General features: G+C 42.7%; 2 protein-coding genes across 4 annotated transcripts in view; one reads left to right on the top strand and one right to left on the bottom strand.

Moving 5' to 3' along the window:
* The window catches only part of LOC139533039 (zinc finger protein ZFP2-like), a 319515-nt gene that overhangs the window by 228133 nt on the left and 70281 nt on the right, over positions 1-21101 (top strand). The gene's annotated exons all lie outside the window — the stretch shown is intronic.
* Positions 5004-21101, bottom strand: part of LOC139533046 (zinc finger protein ZFP2-like) — a 55473-nt gene continuing 39375 nt past the window's right edge. The window contains exons 2-5 of one of the 2 annotated variants that reach the window (XM_071331244.1): positions 20354-20602; positions 18025-18234; positions 7940-8191; positions 5004-7356 (exon numbers count right to left, since the gene is read on the bottom strand). In XM_071331244.1, the coding sequence (XP_071187345.1) occupies positions 6440-7356; positions 7940-8191; positions 18025-18234; positions 20354-20456 (1482 nt within the window). In that variant the 5' untranslated portion in view covers positions 20457-20602 and the 3' untranslated portion in view covers positions 5004-6439. The remainder of the gene's footprint in view (positions 7357-7939; positions 8192-18024; positions 18235-20353; positions 20603-21101) is intronic. The other variant, XM_071331242.1, reaches the window with a different exon arrangement.

Raw genomic sequence — 21101 nt, forward strand, 5'->3', positions numbered from 1 at the left:
TGCACAATTTTTCCAACATCATGACACTTATTTGGAGTCTGTGGCTCAAGTGGTTTGAAAGCGTGAATATAAGTCGAATATCCAACTTGAAACTGTCTTTACCTCGGTCACTGTGGTCACTGCATGCCTGCACTTTAATCCGTTTAATCCGGATTAAATATCAGGAGTTGTGAAAAACTGAGTTTAAATGTATTTGGTTAAGGTCTATGTAAACTTCCGACTTCAACTGTATATAGAGTATTTCACTTCAAACAGTTTATTTAATTTAATTATACACAAGATAAAAGAGGTTGCCCAGCATAAATTCATGTACAAACATTATTTTTAATTACATTCTTGTCATTTAGCAGACTTACAGGACAAATTAGGGATAATTGACTTGCTCAAGGGACAATGACAGATTTTTCACCTAGTCAGCTCGTGATTCAAACCAGCAACCTTTCAGTTACTGGCCCAACACTCTTAACCGCTAGGCTACCTGCCACCAGATCAATTAACTTCAATACAGTTATTAAAACACATTCATCATCAATGACTAAAATAATGAATCTAGTATTAAAATACAATTTAATAAACACAAGTAGTTGATTCATAGCTTGTTTATAATTAAACAAAAGTTGTTTAGTAATAAAATAATCCACCCAAACTAATGCTAAAAACTGATCATTACATCATCTTTATATGATATACACGGAGTGTACAAAATAGGGATGCACAATTATCGTTGAGCATATAGGAATCGGACGATATTAGCTAAAAATGACAACATCGCCCGATGTCTAATTTAACACCGATGTGCAAAACCGATGTTAATGCTGACATGCATACCTATATAACGTAGGTAGATGACGTAATGACGCCACGAAAAATACAGCACTACACAGAACAAAAGCAGAAAAATACTAAGCGCACACTTCCAACAACTAAACAAGTTCAAGTCAAGCAGTCATTTGAAAAGAGTAAGAACATTTCAGAGAGACAACTCAAAGGCGAAATCTATTAACGCCAAGATAATGGAATTCATTACCCTTGACAATCAACCGTCGTGGATGACGTTGGCTGGTCGAGCCCCACAGTATTTTTCAGATGGTGCCCTACCGGAGTTACACAGTATTGTTAAAACGCATATCTATGGGCGTCACTGCTATTAGCTTCACAACTGATATTTGGACCAGCGATGACAGCCCCATGAGCATACTGAGTCTGACAGCACAGTGGATTTCGTACTGAGGAAAGCCGTATTGCATGTTCAAGAATGTGCTGGTTCTCATACCGCTGCTGCCATTTCAACGGTGTTTGAAACATAAACACACTCCTAGCGCCATTAGAATAACTGTCTCGAGAAATAAGCTAATCAACTGCGCATGCAGCAGACGTGATACCCTCTGTCATGGCATTGAAACCCCTGCTCAACAAAACTGCCGACACAGACCGTGGGGTTAACTTACAAAAGTACTCGATGCTGTGAACAAGCGATTTGGTGGCATTCTCTCTGAGCCTCTTTACTGTGTCGCCATCATGTTCGATGCTAGGTACAAGGACCGCTACTTCGATGCAGACAAGAAACAGGGTTTACGTGACATGTTACATAAACAGCTGGACCAGATGGAAATGGACACAGTGAAAGTGCGCATGAGGAAGAGAGGCTACGGACAGACAGAGCTGAAACTTCACTGCTTGACATGTATGATGAAATCCTGGTTGAGAATGAAAGACTGAACAACAAAACAGCACAGCAAGTGAAAGAAATAGGTTTTGATTATGTTTTACTGGTAATGGGGACATACGTAAATGCCAACAAAATAACTTGTTGGTCGTGTGGTGTGTGTAACCTTTACTTAACTAGGCAAATTAGTTAAGAACAAATTCTTATTTACAATAACGACCTACCCCGGACTACGCTGGGTCAATTGTGTCCTATGGGACTCAATCACGTCCGGATCTGATACAGCCTGGATTCAAACCAGGGACTGTAGTGACATGCCGCGTCCGTGTGTGTTTTAACTATTTAACCGTATAAGAATGCTTAAAAGGCCGTTAACATTTTAAATATCGGTATCGGTCTTTTGGCAAGGAAAATATTGGATATCGTATTGGCCAAAAAATTCATATCGGTGCATCCCTAGTACAAAATATTAGAAACACCTTCATAATATTGATTCGCACACCCCTTTGTCCTCAGAACAGCCTCAATTCATCGGGGCAAGGACTGTCCAAGGTGTTGAGTGCGTTCCACAGGGATGCTGGCCCATGTTGACTCCAATGCTTCCTACAATTGTTGGCTGCGAATGGATCTACTCCGAATAGCTCGTTCCATCTCCTCCCACAGATGGACAAAGAAGTAATGTTCTTGGAACCATTCCTGGACAAACCTTGTGGCATAAGACATAATCCTGCTGAAAGAATCCATTTGCAGATGGATACACTGCTGCCATGAAGGGATGCTTTCAAACATTACTTAACTTTTATCAAGGGGCCCAATTTGTGCCCTGAAAACACACCCCACACCACCACCCTGCCACATGGCATTGATGCATGCAGTGGTGTAAAGTACTGAAGTAAAAATAATTTAGAAGCACTATTTAAGTAGTTTTTGGGGGGTTCTGTACTTTACTATTTACAGTGGGGAGAACAAGTATTTGATACACTGCCGATTTTGCAGGTTTTCCTACTTACAAGGCATGTAGAGGTCTGTAATTTTTATCATAGGTACACTTCAACTGTGAGAGACTTAATTTACATTTTATTGCATGACATAAGTATTTGATATAGAAAAGCAGAACTTAATATTTGGTACAGAAACCTTTGTTTGCAATTACAGAGATCATACGTTTCCTGTAGTTCTTGACCAGGTTTGCACACACTGCAGCAGGGATTTTGACCCACTCCTCCATACAGACCTTCTCCAGATCCTTCAGGTTTCGGGGCTGTCGCTGGGCAATGCGGACTTTCAGCTCCCTCCAAAGATTTTCTATTGGGTTCAGGTCTGGAGACTGGCTAGGCCACTTGTTACGTACCCCAGTTTCTGTGTTGTAGTTTGTATTTGAGTGTGTGTGTTTCAGGAGATGGCTTCCTGAAATTCTCACCAAGCAGCTGATTGGTCGGCCCCAATTGATGATTGGAGAGCTGACCCCGCCCCCTCGTCAAGACGCAGCTGTTTCTAATTACCCATTCTGTCTGAAGCTATATAAAAGCCAGTGTTCTGTTGTTCAGAAGAGAGAGATCATTGCAGGCTGAGGAGATTGCAGAAATTGTGATTTAGAGAGATCATGGCTGAGGGTTATAGCATGTTGGTCGTTGGTATGTACTGTGTTAGTTGTTGCTGCGAGCAGTTGGTATGTTCTATGTGAGATTGTTGCTCAGATAGAGCTTTTTGATGTCCTTTGTTTCTTAGTTTGAGTAATTGTTTGTTGTCCTGTTTCATTTGTTCCCAGGGGGGAAGGGGAAGGCATCCTAGGGAGTGCTTAGGCAAGAGGCCCGTGGGCATACATATACCCGTAGTATATTCAATGTCTAGGCACACTAGGTAAGACCTGGACGGACCACCCCCTGTATTTTGGTTAGTGCACCAGGTGGTGCTAAGTTAGGTAAGTAGTGGGTAGGCAGGTTAGATGGGAGAGGGGGAGCTTTGATATTTATTTTCTTTGCTTTGGTTCCGTCCAGCCCTTTTTCCCCATATTACCGTGGAAAAGGAATAAAGTCCTAGTAAACGGTCAATTCTGCTTTTGTGTCATCCTTACTCGCACCTACAGCCCATACCTATTTCACTTCACGGGGAGTTGAGTTGCAGCAGGGTGTTGAGTTCCCTCTTCACAGAGGCGTGCGTAACACCACTCCAGGACCTTGAGATGCTTCTACGGAGCCGCTCCTTAGTTGCCCTGGCTGTGTGTTTCGGGTCGTTGTCATGCTGGAAGACCCAGCCACAACCCATCTTCAATGCTCTTACTGAGGGAAGGAGGTTGTTGGCCAAGATCTCGCGATACATGGCCCCATCCATCCTCCCCTCAATACGGTGCAGTCGTCCTGTCCCCTTTGCAGAAAAGCATCCCCAAAGAATGATGTTTCCACCTCCATGCTTCATGGTTGGGATGGTGTTCTTGGGGTTGTACTCATCCTTCTTCTTCCTCCAAACACAGCGAGTGGAGTTTAGACCAAAAAGCTCTATTTTTGTCTCATCAGACCACATGACCTTCTCCCATTCCTCCTCTGGATCATCCAGATGGTCATTGGCAAACTTCAGACGGGCCTGGACATGCGCTGGCTTGAGCAGGGGGACCTTGCGTGCGCTGCAGGATTTTAATCCATGACAGCGTAGTGTGTTACTAATGGTTTTCTTTGAGACTGTGGTCCCAGCTCTCTTCAGGTCATTGACCAGGTCCTGCCATGTAGTTCTGGGCTGATCCCTCACCTTCCTCATGATCATTGATGCCCCACAAGGTGAGATCTTGCATGGAGCCCGAAACCGAGGGTGATTGACCGTCATCTTGAACTTCTTCCATTTTCTAATAATTGCGCCAACAGTTGTTGCCTTCTCACCAAGCTGCTTGCTTATTGTCCTGTAGCCCATCCCAGCCTTGTGCGGGTCTACAATTTTATCCCTGATGTCCTTACACAGCTCTCTGGTCTTGGCCATTGTGGAGAGGTTGGAGTCTGTTTGATTGAGTGTGTGGACAGGTGTCTTTTATACAGGTAACGAGTTCAAACAGGTGCAGTTAATACAGGTATTGAGTGGAGAACAGGAGGGCTTCTTAAAGAAAAACTAACAGGTCTGTGAGAGCCGGAATTCTTACTGGTTGGTAGGTGATCAAATACTTATGTCATGCAATAAAATGCAAATGAATTACTTAAAAATCATACAATGTGATTTTCTGGATTTTTGTTTTAGATTGCATCTTTCACAGTTGAAGTGTACCTATGATAAAAATTACAGACCTCTACATGCTTTGTAAGTAGGAAAACCTGCAAAATCGGCAGTGTATCAAATACTTGTTCTTCTCACTGTATATTTTTGACAACTTTTACTTTTATTTCACTAAATTCCTAGAGAAAATAATACTTTTAACTCCATACATTTTCCCTGACACCCAAAAGTACTCAACTTCATTTTTTTATTATTAGCAGGACAGAAAATTGTCCAATTCACGCACTTATCAAGATAACATCCCTGGTCATCCCTACTGCCTCCGATCTGGCAGACTCACTAAACACAAATGCTTGTAAATGGTGTTGGTGTGCCCCTGGTTACCCGTAATATAAAAAATAACACACACAATTGTGCCATCTGGTTTGCTTAATTAAAACTTCTTAAGGATCATACACTTTAAAAAAGAAATCACCTTATACGACATACCCAAATCTAACTGCTTGTAGCTCAGCACCTGAAGCAAGGATATGCCTATTCTTGATACCATTTGAAGTTTGTGGAAATGTGAAATTAATGTAGGAGAATAACACATTAGATCTGGTAAAAGATAGAAACAAAATACCTGTAATTTTCTTTTTCATCCTTGAAATGCAAGAGAAAGGCCATACTTTCAGATAGGAGTCTAGGTGTAATTTAGATTTTGGCCACCAGATGGCAGCAGCAGTGTGCAAAGGTTCTGACTGATCCAGTGAAGAATTACATTACTGCACTGTATCAAGTCTGTCAGGAGGTTCCCCAAATGTGCTGAATTGGTCAATTGATACATTTAAGTACAAAATTATAGAGAACATACAAAAATGATAGGGTAATAAAACATTTAAGTTTACACACTGCCAGGAATGTCATACATGATGGATCATTAGCTTACACACTAACTTTCACATATCTAGATGGCCGGGCAGGGTGGGTGTGGTGCCAGAGACAGAAGGGGTTCAAAATGTAGAACCCAGTTCCTACATTTGAACATAAAAATAGATTTTAGCAAATTAAACTATGCTACATTTTATCTCTGGGACCCTCAGGATGACAAATCAGAGCAAGGTTACTGAACATAAGTACATTATTGACCTTCAGAGGTGAATGTATTAAACCAGTTGCCATGATAAAAGTTGTGCACTCTACTCAAACAATAGCATGGTATTTTTTCACTGTAATAGCTACTGTAAATTGGACACTGCAGTTAGATAAAAAAATCATTTAAGCTTTCTGCCCATATAAAGACATGTCTATGTCCTGGAAAGTTGGCTGTTGTATACAACATCATTTTAGTCACATTGGAGCACGTTATCAACAACCGTCCCGGTTAAGGGATACCCATAACATAGAGGTTAATTTAAGGAATTTGAAATTATTCACTTTTACTTTTGATACTAAGGTATATTTACAACCAAATACCTTTAGACTTTTACTTGAGTTACTCTTGCCAAATTAAGAGCAGAAGTAAGGCTTCTCTCCTGTGTCTGTTCTCTGATGACCTTTTAGCTCAGCTGTTTTAAAACATTTTCTACAGTCAGATCAGTGATTAGGCTTCTCTCCTTTATGTTTACCTTGGTGTCTTTTTAAGTGGCACATTTGAGAGAAACTCTTTCCACAGTCAGAGCAGGAGTAAGGCTTCTCACCTGTGTGTGTTCTCTGGTGAACTTTTAGCTCAGCTGATGTTGTGAAGCATTTTACACAGTCAGAGCAGGAGTAAGGCTTCATTCCTGTATGTATACGTTCATGTGTTTTTAAGTTGCACAGTAGAGAGATACTCTTTCCACAGTCAGAGCAGGAGTAAGGCTTCTCGCCTGTGTGTGTTCTCTGATGGACTTTTAGCTCAGTTGATGTTGTGAAGCATTTTACACAGTCAGAGCAGGAGTAAGGCTTCACTCCTGTATGTATACGTTCATGTGTTTTTAAGTTGCCCAGTTGAGAGAAAATCTTCCCACAGTCAGAGCAGGAATAAGGCTTCACTCCTGTATGTATAAGTTCATGTGCTTTTAAAAAACCCTGTCGAGAGAAACTCTTCCCACAGTCAGAACAGGAGAAAGGCTTCTCTCCAGTGTGCACTCTCTGATGAAGTTTTAGCTCAGTTGATGTTGTGTAGCATTTTACACAGTCAGAGCAGGAGTAAGGCTTCACTCCTGTATGTATATGTTCATGTCTTTTTAAGTGGCCCAGTCGAGAGAAAATCTTTCCACAGTCAGGGCAGGAGTAAGGCTTCTCTCCAGTGTGCACTCTCTGATGAACTGTCAGATTCCCTGATGTTGTGAATCTCTTCCCACAGTCAGTACAGGAATACGGATTCTCTCCTGTGTGCATTTTTAGGTGTATTTTTAGCTTTGATAGAACTGGGAAAATCTCATCACAATGTGGGCAGAGGTGAGACCTCTTAGCTCCATGATCTTCCTGCTGTTTCTCTCTGGATGTAGAGAATGTCTCAACATGGTGTCCTGTGTGAACATCATCAGAAAAACCAGTCAGTTGGTGTGATATTCATGTCAATCCCATTGATATTATGAAGCCCTTTTTACATCAGCAAATGTCAAAGTGGTTAACAGAAATCCAGCCTAAAATCCCCAAAGAGCAAGCAATGCTGATTTAAAAGAAAAACTCCCTAGAAAGCAGAAACGGAAGAAAGAAAGGTAGAGAGGAACCAGGCCCAGAGGGATGGCCAGTCCTCTTCTGTCTGTACCGGGTGACATATGTATTCATATCAGTAGGCTGTACAATACAGGGGAATTAAACTATGCTAAAAGTGGGTAAGAGTCCTCCACTCACTATCACAAGGGTTAGAAACTACACAGACTCACTTCATAGAACTTTAAAACACTGGCAGTTTGTCTACTTCACTTCTTTAGTCTACTCTCTGATCACTCCAGATAGCCCAGTGAATAAAACAAATGCTGGCAATACTGGTGCCAGTCTCAGTAGCATGAAATAACATCTACCTTCTCATTGAAACAGTTCTACAGCAACTTTTCATGCACAGTGGGAAGTTGGAATGAACAACAAACAGATAGAACCTGATCTTACCATGAGAAACAGATTCCTCAATCTTCTCCTCCTCTTCTTCTTCAACTTTAATGTCAACATTCAGCTCCATTGTTTGACTGCAGTCTTCCAGCTTCACTGATGCCATCTCAGGATCCTGCAGTGCAAACTGGGCTCCACTGTCACAATCAGGACCCAGTGACTGTAGGTTTGGACTCAGTGTGGACGGAGAGAGGCAGGCTGTGTTTGTCCTCACTGTTGATGTTACCGGCTTCAGACTTAATTCTAGTCGTCCTATAGTAACAACGAGAAACAGAAAAAAAGTTGTCTTGACGGTTCAGGCACTTTCTTTACTCTCAAAAATATATATTATATTGATTTTTGTTCAATTATTTAATTCAGTGCTTGACTTGGACTGAAATAGGTGCCAGTACTGTTTATATTTAGGTGCAGCAGCTCCACAATACTGTTAGTATCAGCTAATATTGTATAAGAGGAACATGAGCTCAAACACTAGAAATATGAGGTGGCGGTAATCAGCTCCTGTCCATCTCATTTCAAAAGACGAAGTAGGTAACAAAACATTAATTCATTCAAATTGGACAAAGTACACGCTTTAAAATTAGTCTACACAACGTAAATGAACAAAACCTATAGTAGATTTCCCAAATGACACAAAATATTTAGTACAAATGTTGCAGTATGTTTTAGGCAGCACTATGACCTATTTTCCTGAATAGCCTCGTCTTCACTGTATTTCACATCAAAAACCAATCGCATTTCCCGTTCACACCATAATTTACAAATAAATATAGAAACTGAACGTGTCTGAATATTACTACACATGATAATCATTGCATTCAGCTTCAAAACTGTAGTGTGACTGTGAAATTGTCTCTGCACCAGCACTGAAGTCTGTTGACGCAGATAGAATGGGCGCCACCATGTTACCAGCTTGTGAACTTCAGTGCTCTCACAGAACTAAAATGAGATTCACTTTCTCTGATCTCTCTCCCTCTCTGTGCTGTTATAGACATGAGCCAGCAACTCATCTCTCCAGCATTGCACTTCATCATTTATTTCCTGATAGAATAAGAGCTGCGAGAAGTTGTTTTTATTGATCTCAGTGTCAAAGTAGTCTGTCATTTTTGTCATTTGTGAGGTATTAAAAAATATTCTACAAAAGTCCCCAGTCATCTAAAATGATGTAGAATTGCATGAAATCCTTTTACAAAAGGCCACATTTTTCCCGACTCTGGGCTACAATAAATGTACTCCATGTGTTCAACTTCTGCAAGCGGAGCCACACCACTGCTCTATGCCAGTATGCTAAAGCCATGATAATGCATGCAATGCTTTATTATAAAGGTATTTTATTTAATATGTGCTCTGGTTCCTCAGACCCCCTCTCTCTTTAGAATAACTATCTTCAAAGTAATGACTCGGGACGTCGGATTTGATATGAAAGCTTCTTTTAGTAATAATTCTTGATCACGTTACATTTAACAACTTTAGATTCTACAAAGCAATGCTAAGATGCTAGCGCAAAGGAGCCAAACGTAATCACCTATTAATTGCACTTAACTAGCGCGTTCACTCTCTACTTCCTGTCGCAAGGCATTCTGGAACTTGCAGTCAAAAGCGTAATTCAATACTAACCAATACAATTACATATGTAAATAACTGTAAAGAAATATCTTTAGATACAGCTCAATGAATTAACTTAAACATTAACTCTGTAACACATTAAAGTTACAACATCCTCCCCCCCCGATGAACAACTGTGTTCATCTAGATCTCTAGGCAGTATATCAACTGAATAGGTCTCCTCAACAAAGTCCCTGAAACAGTACGAACTGAACATGATCTAACTAGGCCATCTCGGCCTGGAAACAGTTCCTCAATCTTTCCTAGTTTCCAGGTTTGTCTGGGTGTGTTATCTTCTCCAATGAGTACAACGTCACCCGCTTTCAGTGGGGTGGGCTGTGGTGTATCACAGCGGTGTGCTGACTTTAGATCCAGCAAGTAGTCTCTTCGCCAACTGTTCCAGAAACTGGTCACAAGTCTCTGCCTGTACTTCCATCTGCGTGTCATGTCCTCCTTGTTTAGCGTTGGGTGCTGAGTGTCAGCTGGAAATGGCTTTGGAGGCAAAGAGGTTAGTCGTTTACCCACCAGGAAGTGTGCTGGGGTCAGGGGTTGTGGTTCATCCACTTCATTGTGCACGAAGGTCAGAGGCCTAGAATTTAGAATAGCTTCAACCTCTGTCAGGACTGTGCACATCTCTTCAAAGTTGAGTGAAGCTCTCCCAAGAACCTTTCGCAGGCATGTTTTCACTGACCTGACAAGTCTTTCCCAGAATCCGCCCCACCAGGCTGCTCGCTCGGCGATGAACCTCCAGGTGATGCCCCTTTCTGAGAAGAAAGCCAAGAGTTGGGGCTCTTCGATTGCCTTCCACAGCTCTTTCAAGTCCTGATCAGCTCTCTTGAACGTTTTTGCATTGTCTGAGTAGATTACCTTGCATAATCCTCTCCTTGAGATTAATCTTTTTAGAGCTAAAAGGAATTTCTCTGTTGACTGATCTGAGACCAGTTCCAAATGCACTGCTCTGGTTACAGCACAAGTGAACAGTGCAATGTATGACTTCTTCACAGACCCATTTTCTTTCACATAGAGCGGTCCTGCAAAATCCACACCTGTGACTTCAAATGGTGGCGATTCAGTTATTCTGTCTTTTGGTAAAGGCGCAGTGACCTGCTGTCCGGCCCTTGCCTTGAATCTTTTGCACACTATACATCTTGCCACTGTACTCTTGACTAGCTGCCTAGCACGCAAGATCCAGTATCGCTCCCTGATTTGTACTAGAGTGTCTCTTGCTCCAGAATGCATCACCTGCTCATGGTGGTACTGTATCAGCATTTCTGAGTATCTGTACTTGTTGGGCAGAACCCATGGGTGCTGCTCTCTGAATGTGAAGCTGGACTGTTGCAGTCTTCCTCCTACACTGAGTAGTTCGTGTTCGTCCAGGAACGGTTTCAGTTCTCTGATTTTACAGTCATTGTTTAGGCTTTTTCCTGCCTTCAGTAGTTTGATCTCCTGTCCAAAACTCTGTTGTTGTGTTACCTTAATCCAGTACTTTTCTGCATCGAACAGTTCGTCAGCAGTCAGTTCACCTTGTATCTTTATGGTTGTACGAGCATTGGCTATGAATCTCTTTATCCAGGCGGTGACTCTGAACACTCTTTTCAGTTTGCTGTACCTTTCAAGCTCCAACACAGGTTCAGGGATGTCTGTCCTGTTTACTGCGAGTTGTACAGTAACCTGGCAACTGGACTTGAGTTCTATATTCACCTCTTCCGGAACTTTGTTATCATCAGTCTCTTCGGACTGATTGGGTGATATCAGAATTCTGGGTCCATTCCACCATAGCTCGCTCTGTATCAAGTTTCGAACAGTTTGTCCTCTTGTAGGGAGGTCAGCTGGATTAGTTTTCCCTTCAATATGTGACCATGACTCTGGATTGGTCAAGGACTGGATCTCCGTCACTCTGTTCGCAACAAACTGTTTCCATTTCTGAGCTGAGCTGCAAATCCAATGCAGCACGATCATCGAGTCTGTCCACATGTTGATCTGTTTTTCTTCCATTTTCAGTGTGGTCATCAAGTTGTTTGCTAGTCTCGCTCCAATCACAGCTCCCATGAGCTCCAGGCGTGGCAGCGTCATTTTCTTGAGTGGGGCTACCCTGGACTTGGATGCGACTAGACTTGTTGTTTCCCTGTCTTGTGATTCACCTTGCAAGTAAGCTACTGCACTGTAAGCCCTTTCACTTGCATCACAGAACACGTGTAGTTTCAGAGTGTGGCTATTATGTGGCCGCATGTCTGTTCTGTACCACCTTGGTATGGTGAGCTGGTGTAACTGGGGTAGTTCTGAACACCACTGTTGCCATTCTCGTGTCAGATCAGGTGGTAATTCTTCGTCCCAGCTGAGTCCCCTCTCCCACATTTCCTGGAACATGCACTTGATCCTGATGGTGAAGGGTGTCAGGAAACCAAGAGGGTCGTAGATACGTGCAGACGACTGCAGAACACTTCTCTTTGTGTTTTCCTTTTGCTTTAGAATGCTCAGTAGCGGCCTGAGGTCAAACACAAAGTCATCTGTTTCCGGTCTCCATACTAAACCGAAAACCTTCAACACTAATTCTTGTGTTTCTAGCGTCAACGGGTGGTCAGTTGTCGTACTCTCCTCCCATTTTGTTTTCAATTCAGGAGAGTTGGTCATCCATTTGCAGAGGTCCATGCCTGCAATCGACAACATTCGCTTTGCAGTTGTTGTCACAAGGTAAGCCTCTTCAACATTGCATGAACTTGCAATGAAATCATCTACATAGAGTGACTCTCTCAGTATCTCTACAACTTCTGGTTGTTCTGTTTCATATTGTTTCAGGTGCTTCCTGATTGTAGCTGCCAGCAAAAATGGACTTGGGGAAGCTCCAAATACCACTCTTTTCATCCTCAGCACACGCAGCTCCTCTTCATTTTCTCCCCTTGGTGGGCCTGTGAGCCATAGAAATCTCACGGCGTCTCTGTCTCTCTCTGCTAGGGATATCTGCAGGAAAGCTTTCTTGATGTCTGCCATGAATGCGATCTCATGTAGTCTGAACTTTATCAGAACGCTGAGCAGATCCGGATTCAGGTTCGGTCCTGTTAGTAGACAGTCATTGAGGGATGGACAGCCATCTTCATGGGACGAGGCATCAAACACCACTCTCGGTTTTGTTGTCACCTTATCTTCTCGAAGTACTGCATGGTGAGGCAAGTAGTATTTTACGTTGTCTGCACTTGATGCGTTGTCCTTGGGCACGTCCTCTGCCATATCCTGTTGTAAGTAGTCCTCTACCACTTCATTGTATCTGCTGTACAACGTCACATCCTTCTTCAGTCTTTTCTTCAGACCTTCAAACCGTTTCTTGGCGATTCTATAGTTGTCTTTGAGTTCTGGCATTTCTCGTTTCCATGGCAACTCCACGTGGTATCGCCCATCTTTGAAGGTGGTTGTTTCCTCGAACCTCTGTAGAGCCTCGGTTTCCTCTGGGTTCTGTGTTTTCTCGCTTATAATACCCAGAGACTCAAGCTCCCAGAATGCATGCAGTTGTTTGGAGACTAGTGTGTCTTCATCAAGTGGGATGAACATGCAAGTTGCCTCGGCGACAAAAGCGTAATTCAATACTAACCAATACAATTACATATGTAATAATAGTAATAAGTAGTAATAATTACTTTCCCCCTTCTGATGACCAGGTGGCGAATCGCATCTCTGCATGTCTGGCAGACATATCAGTGTGGATGACGGACCACCACCTCAAGCTGAACCTCGGCAAGACGGAGCTGCTCTTCCTCCCGGGGAAGGACTGCCCGTTCCATGATCTCGCCATCACGGTTGACAACTCCATTGTGTCCTCCTCCCAGAGCGCTAAGAACCTTGGCGTGATCCTGGACAACACCCTGTCGTTCTCAACTAACATCAAGGCGGTGGCCCGTTCCTGTAGGTTCATGCTCTACAACATCCGCAGAGTACGACCCTGCCTCACACAGGAAGCGGCGCAGGTCCTAATCCAGGCACTTGTCATCTCCCGTCTGGATTACTGCAACTCGCTGTTGGCTGGGCTCCCTGCCTGTGCCATTAAACCCCTACAACTCATCCAGAACGCCGCAGCCCGTCTGGTGTTCAACCTTCCCAAGTTCTCTCACGTCACCCCGCTCCTCCGCTCTCTCCACTGGCTTCCAGTTGAAGCTCGCATCCGCTACAAGACCATGGTGCTTGCCTACGGAGCTGTGAGGGGAACGGCACCTCAGTACCTTCAGGCTCTGATCAGGCCCTACACCCAAACAAGGGCACTGCGTTCATCCACCTCTGGCCTGCTCGCCTCCCTACCACTGAGGAAGTACAGTTCCCGCTCAGCCCAGTCAAAACTGTTCGCTGCTCTGGCACCCCAATGGTGGAACAAACTCCCTCACGACGCCAGGACAGCGGAGTCAATCACCACCTTCCGGAGACACCTGAAACCCCACCACCTCTTCAAGGAATACCTAGGATAGGATAAAGTAATCCTTCTGACCCCCCCCCCCCCCCCCTTAAAAGATTTAGATGCACTATTGTAAAGTGGTTGTTCCACTGGATGTCATAAGGTGAATGCACCAATTTGTAAGTCGCTCTGGATAAGAGCGTCTGCTAAATGACTTAAATGTAAATGTAAATATGTAAATAACTGTAAAGAAATATCTTTAGATACAGCTCAATGAATTAACTTAAACATTAACTCTGTAACACATTAAAGTTACAACACTCTCAGGCTCACATTTGGTTCCAGCACCTCCCAATTTACAAATGAAGCACTGGAGAAGTGGGTAGCTGCTGCTGCCTCCCCTGGGACACATCTCCATTGCCTGGAGTTCATCAGGCTGTTGATTGTGGCCTGTGGAATGTTGTCCCACTCCTCATCATTGGCTGTGCGAAATTCCCAGATATTGGCGGGAACTGGAACAAGTTGTCGTACACATCGATCCAGACCATCCCAAACATGCTCAAAGGGTGACATGTCTGGTGAGTATGCAGGCCATGGAAGAACTGGGACATGTTCAGCATTTTCAATTGTGTACAGATCCTTGCAACATGGGGCTGTGCAATGTCATGCTGAAACATGAGGTGATGGCGGCGGATGAATAGCAGGACAATGGCCCTCAGGATCTTTTCATGACATCTCTGTGCATTCACAGGTGTGCCAAGCTTGTAGCGTCATACTCAAGCTTCAAGGCTGTAATCGCTGTCAAAGGTGCTACAACAAAGTACTGAGTAAAGGGTCTGAATACTTATGTAAATGTGATATTTCCGTATTTGTGATTTTTATAAATTTGGTAAAATTTCTAAAACCTGTTTTTGCTTTGTCATTATGGGGTATTGTGTGTAGATTGGTGGGGGACAGAAACAATTTAATATATTTTATAATAAGGCTGTAACGTAACAAAATGTGGAAAAAGTCAAGGGGTCTGAATAATTTCCCAACGCACTGTGTGCTGAATCCTTTCAGCAAGGTTGCTTCCCCTCCTCTCTAAGGAGTGTTTTACTCTCATTCTGAAGCCTGATAAATCCCCAACAAAATGTGAAAGTTACAGACCGATTTCCCTTCTGAACTCCGACTCAAGAATTAGTGCTAAAGCCTTGGCCAGGAGATTGGATAGACTGCTCCCATATCTAATACACCAAGACCAAAATAGCTTCGTGAAAAACCATCAAGGTTTTCACAATGTGAGGAGAGTACTAAACATAGTGCACATGTCAAGGGTCCCCTGAGGGTTTGGCCGGATTAGGCAGTCAGTGTAAATAAGAAGTTGTTCTAAACCGACTTGCCTAGTTAAATAAAAGGTTAAATAAAAAATTTAATAAACACTGCAGAAATGTTTTGGTACCCTCCCCCAGATCTGTGCCTCGACATAATCCTTTCATGGTGCTCTACGGACAAATGTGTCTGAATAATTGTACACATGTAGAAAACCAATAATCATTACATTTAGCGTCAAAACAGCAGTAAAAATGTCTCACTGCTGCACCCACACTGCCTGCACTTAAGTCTGTTGACACAGACCGTCTGGGCGCTGCCATTTTACCAGCTTGTGAATTTTTCCTTTCATGGAGCTCTACGGACAATTCCTTCGAGCTCATGGCCTGGTTTTTGCTCTGACATGCACTGTCAACTGTGGGACATTATATAGACAGGTGCGTGCTTTTCCAAATCATGTCCAATCAATTGAATTTACCACAGGTTGACAACAATCAAGTTGTAGAAACATATCTAATGGAAACAGGATGCAACTGAACTTAATGTCGAGTCTCATAGCAAAGGGTCTGAATTCCTAAGTAAATAAGGTATTTCTGTATGGGTTTTTTTATGTATAAAATGTGAAAACACTTCTAAAAACCTGTTTGCTTTGTCATTATGGGGTATTGTGTGTAGATTGATGAGGAACATTTTTTATTTAATACATTTTAGAATAAGGCTGTAATGTAACAAAACATGGAAAAAGTCAAGGGGTCTAAATACACTGCTCAAAAAAATAAAGGGAACACTTAAACAACACAATGTAACTCCAAGTCAATCACACTTCTGTGAAAACAAACTGTCCACTTAGGAAGCAACACTGATTGACAATAAATTTCACATGCTGTTGTGCAAATGGAATAGACATCAGGTGGAAATTTGGCAATTAGCAAGACACCCCCAATAAAGGAGTGGTTCTGCAGGTGGTGACCACAGACCACTTCTCAGTTTCTATGCTTCCTGGCTGATGTTTTGGTCACTTTTGAATGATGGCGGTGCTTTCACTCTAGTGGTAGCATGAGACGGAGTCTACAACCCACACAAGTGGCTCAGGTAGTGCAGCTCATCCAGGATGGCACATCAATGCGAGCTGTGGCAAGAAGGTTTGCTGTGTCTGTCAGCGTAGTGTCCAGAGCATGGAGGCGCTACCAGGAGACAGGCCAGTACATCAGGAGACGTGGAGGAGGCCGTAGGAGGGCAACAACCCAGCAGCAGGACTGCTACCTCCGCCTTTGTGCAAGGAGGAGCAGGAGGAGCACTGCCAGAGCCCTGCAAAATGACCTCCAGCAGGCCACAAATGTGCACGTGTCTGCTCAAACGGTCAGAAACAGACTCCATGAGGGTGGTATGAGGGCCCGACGTCCACAGGTGGGGGTTGTGCTTACAGCCCAACACCGTGCAGTACGTTTGGCATTTGCCAGAGAACACCAAGATTGGCAAATTCACCACTGGCGCCCTGTGCTCTTCACAGATGAAAGCAGGTTCACACTGAGCACATGTGACAGACGTGACAGTGTCTGGAGACGCCGTGGAGAACGTTCTGCTGCCTGCAACATCCTCCAGCATGACCGGTTTGGCAGTGGGTCAGTCATGGTGTGGCATTTCTTTGGGGGGCTGTGCCCTCCATGTGCTCGCCAGAGGTAGCCTGACTGCCATTAGGTACCGAGATGAGATCCTCAGACCCCTTGTGAGACCATATGCTGGTGCGGTTGGCCCTGGGTTCCTCCTAATGCAAGACAATGCTAGACCTCATGTGGCTGGAGTGTGTCAGCAGTTCCTGCAAGAGGAAGGCTTGGATGCTATGGACTGGCCCGCCCGTTCCCCAGACCTGAATCCAATTGAGCACATCTGGGACATCATGTCTCGCTCCATCCACCAACGCCACGTTGCACCACAGACTGTCCAGGAGTTGGCGGATGCTTTAGTCCAGGTCTGGGAGGAGATCCCTCAGGAGACCATCTGCCACCTCATCAGGAGCATGCCCAGGCGTTGTAGGGAGGTCATACAGGCACGTGGAGGCCACACACACTACTGAGCCTCATTTTGACTTGTTTTAAGGACATTACATCAAAGTTGGATCAGCCTGTAGTGTGGTTTTCCACTTTAATTTTGAGTGTGACTCCAAATCCAGACCTCCATGGGTTGATAAATTTGATTTCCATTGATCATTTTTGTGTGATTTTGTTGTCAGCACATTCAACTATGTAAAGAAAAAAGTATTTAATAAGAATAGTTAATTAATTCAGATTTAGGATGTGTTATTTTAGTGTTCCCTTTATTTTTTTGAGCAGTGTACTTTCCGAATGGGAGGGGAAACCTAGTCAGTTTTACAAATGAATGCATTCAACTGAAATGTGTCTTCCGCATTTACCCAACCCCTCTGAATCAGAGAGGTGCGGTGGGCTGCCATAATCAACATCCACATCTCCGGCGCCGAGGGAACAGTCGGTTACCTGCCTTGCTCAGGGGCAGAACGATCAATTTCTACCTTGTCAGCTCTGGGATTCGATCCAGCAGCCTTTCAATTACTGGCCAACTCTCTAACCACTAGGCTACCTGTACGTATTCATGTAAGAAGGCTGTGCAATACAAAAGGGGAATAAAAAACTATTAAAGTATCTCATAAGTCATGAAAATGATGAGGTATAACATCAACATCACAAGAGATAGTAACTACACACTCATTCTACTGCAACTTATCATGCACAGTGGGAAGTTGGAACAAACAACAAACTTAGTTAGAACCTGCTCTTACCATGAGAAACAGATTTCCCAATATTCTCCTCCTCTTCTTCATCTTTAATGTTGACATTCAGCTCCAGTGTTTGACTGCAGTCTTCCAGCTTCACTGATACCATCTCTGGATCCTGCTGTAAAAACTGTCCTCCACTGTCATGATCAGGACCCAGTGACTGTAGGTTTGGACTCGGTGTGGAAGGAGAGAGGCAGGCTGGGTTTGTCCTCCCTGAGTCGGAAAGTGGTATAAGAGAAATGGACACAAACATTATTGTCTTAAGTTCTGGCACTTTCTTTATTCTCAAAAAATATATTCTATTTTTTCTTGTTCAATAATCTAATTCAGTGCTTGACTTGGACTGAAATAGTTGTCGATACTCATTTTGGGTGCAGGTACTGTTTATATTTAGGTGCAGGAGCTCCACAATACTTTTGAGACAATACTTAACCTGTAGTAGAAAAATGTATAAATGCCTCAAAACATTTAGTACAAGGTTACAGTATGTTTTAGGCAGCACTACGTGCTATTTTCCTTAACCTTGTATTCACTTACTTCAAAAACCATTTGTATGTCCTGTTCACACCATAGTAACATTTATAGATAAAGACAGAAACAACTGAATGTGTCTGAATATTATGACACATGTAGAAAACAGATAATCATTACATTTGGTTTCAAAACAGTAGTGCAACCGTAAAATTGTCTCTCTGCTGCATCCACACTGTCTGCACTGAAGTCTGTTGATGCAGATCGAGTGGGTGCCATTTTACTAGCTTGTGAATTTTTCCTTTCATGGAGCTCTACGGACAACTCCTTCAACCTCATGGCTTGGTTTTTGCTGACATGCACTGTCAAATGTGGGACCTTATATAGACAGGTGTGTGCCTTTCCAAATCATGTCCAATCAACTGAATTTACCACAGGTTGACAACAATCAAGTTGTAGAAACATCTCAAGGATGATCAATGGAAACAAGATGCACCTGAGCTCAATGTCAAGTCTCCTAGCAAAGAGTCTGAATACTTATGTAAATAAGTTATTTCTGTTTTAAATATTTTATAAATGTGAAAACAATTCTAAAACCCTTTTTTTGCTTTGTCATTATGGTGTGTGTGTAGATTGAAAAACATTTATTTAATCCATTTTTTAGAAAAAGGCTGTAATGTAACAAAATGTGGAAAAAGTCATGGGGTCTAAATACTTTGCGAATGCACTGTATGTATTCATATCAGTAGACTGGTACTGTATGTATTCATATCAGTAGGCTGGTACTGTATGTATTCATATCAGTAGGCTGGTACTGTATGTATTCATATCAGTAGGCTGGTACTGTATGTATTCATATCAGTAGGCGGTTACTGTATGTATTCATATCAGTAGGCTGGTACTGTATTCATATCAGTAGGCGGTTACTGTATGTATTCATATCAGTAGGCTGGTACTGTATGTATTCATATCAGTAGGCGGTTACTGTATGTATTCATATCAGCAGGCTGGTACTGTATGTATTCACATCAGTAGGCTGGTACCGTATGTATTCATATCAGTAGGCGGGTACTGTATGTATTCATATCAGTAGGCGGGTACTGTATGTATTCATATCAGTAGGCGGGTACTGTATGTATTCATATCAGTAGGCGGGTACTGTATGTATTCATATCAGTAGGCGGGTACTGTATGTATTCATATCAGTAGGCGGTTACTGTATGTATTCATATCAGCAGGCTGGTACTGTATGTATTCACATCAGTAGGCTGGTACTGTATGTATTCACATCAGTAGGCTGGTACTGTATTCATATCAGTAGGCGGTTACTGTATGTATTCATATCAGTAGGTGGGTACTGTATGTATTCACATCAGTAGGCTGGTACTGTATGTATTCACATCAGCAGGCTGGTACTGTATGTATTCACATCAGTAGGCTGGTACTGTATGTATTCACATCAGTAGGCTGGTACTGTATGTATTCATATCAGTAGGCTGTACAATACAAAAGGGGAATAAAACTATTCTAAAAGTATCTCATAAGTCAAGAAAATGATGACCTATATCATCCTCCACTCACTATCACAAGGGTTAGAAACTACACAGACTCACTTCATAGAACTTTAAAACACTGGCAGTTTGTCTACATCACTTCTTTAGTCTACTCTCTGATCACTCCAGATAGACCAGTTAATAAAACACATGCTGACAATACTGGTGTCAAACCATGCAAGTGTCAGTATCATGAAATAACATCTACCTTCTCATTGAAACAGTTCATCATGAAACAGTTCTACTGCAACTTTTCATACACAGTGGAACGAATGACAATAACATAGTTAGATACAACCTGTTTTTACCATGACTAACAGACTTCCCAATCTTCTCCTCCTCTTCTTCATCTTTAATGTTGACATTCAGCTCCATTGTTTGACTGCAGTCTTCCAGCTTCACTGATGCCATCTCTGGATCCTGCAGTGCAAACTGGGCTCCACTGTCACAATCAGGACTCAGTGACTGTAGGTTTGGACTCAGTGTGGAAGGAGAGTGGCAGGCTGGGTTTGTCCTCAGTGTTGATGTTACCGGCTTCAGGCTTGACCTGAGTCGGCCTGTAGTAATAAAGAGAAACAGACACACAAGTCATTGTCTTCTCAGTTCTGGCACTTTCTTTACTCTCAAAAAATATTGTTTAGTACAAGGTTGTAGTATGTTTTAGGCAGCACTATGTACTATTTACCTGAATAACCCTTTCTTCACTGTATTATTCCAATCAAAAACCAAAAGGATTTCCGTTCACACCATAGTAATATTTATAGACAACAATAACTTAGTGTCTGAATATTAGTACACATGTAGAAAACTGATAACCATTACATTAAACTTTAAAACAGTAGTGCAACCGTGAAATGGTCTCTCTGCTGCACCCTCACTGTCTGCACTGAAGTCCGTTGACACAAACAGAGTGGCGCCGCCATTTTACCAGCTCGTGAATTTTACACAAAACCAATAAAACGAATTCAGAAATCTCAAGTGAATATATTCTTTATGAAATGACCTTGAGAAAACGATGTAGATCCACTCAGACAAACCCCAAAGGCTCTAACTATG

The sequence above is a fragment of the Salvelinus alpinus genome, chromosome 10 (genome assembly GCF_045679555.1).
Source record: "Salvelinus alpinus chromosome 10, SLU_Salpinus.1, whole genome shotgun sequence".
Lineage (NCBI taxonomy): Eukaryota > Metazoa > Chordata > Actinopteri > Salmoniformes > Salmonidae > Salvelinus > Salvelinus alpinus.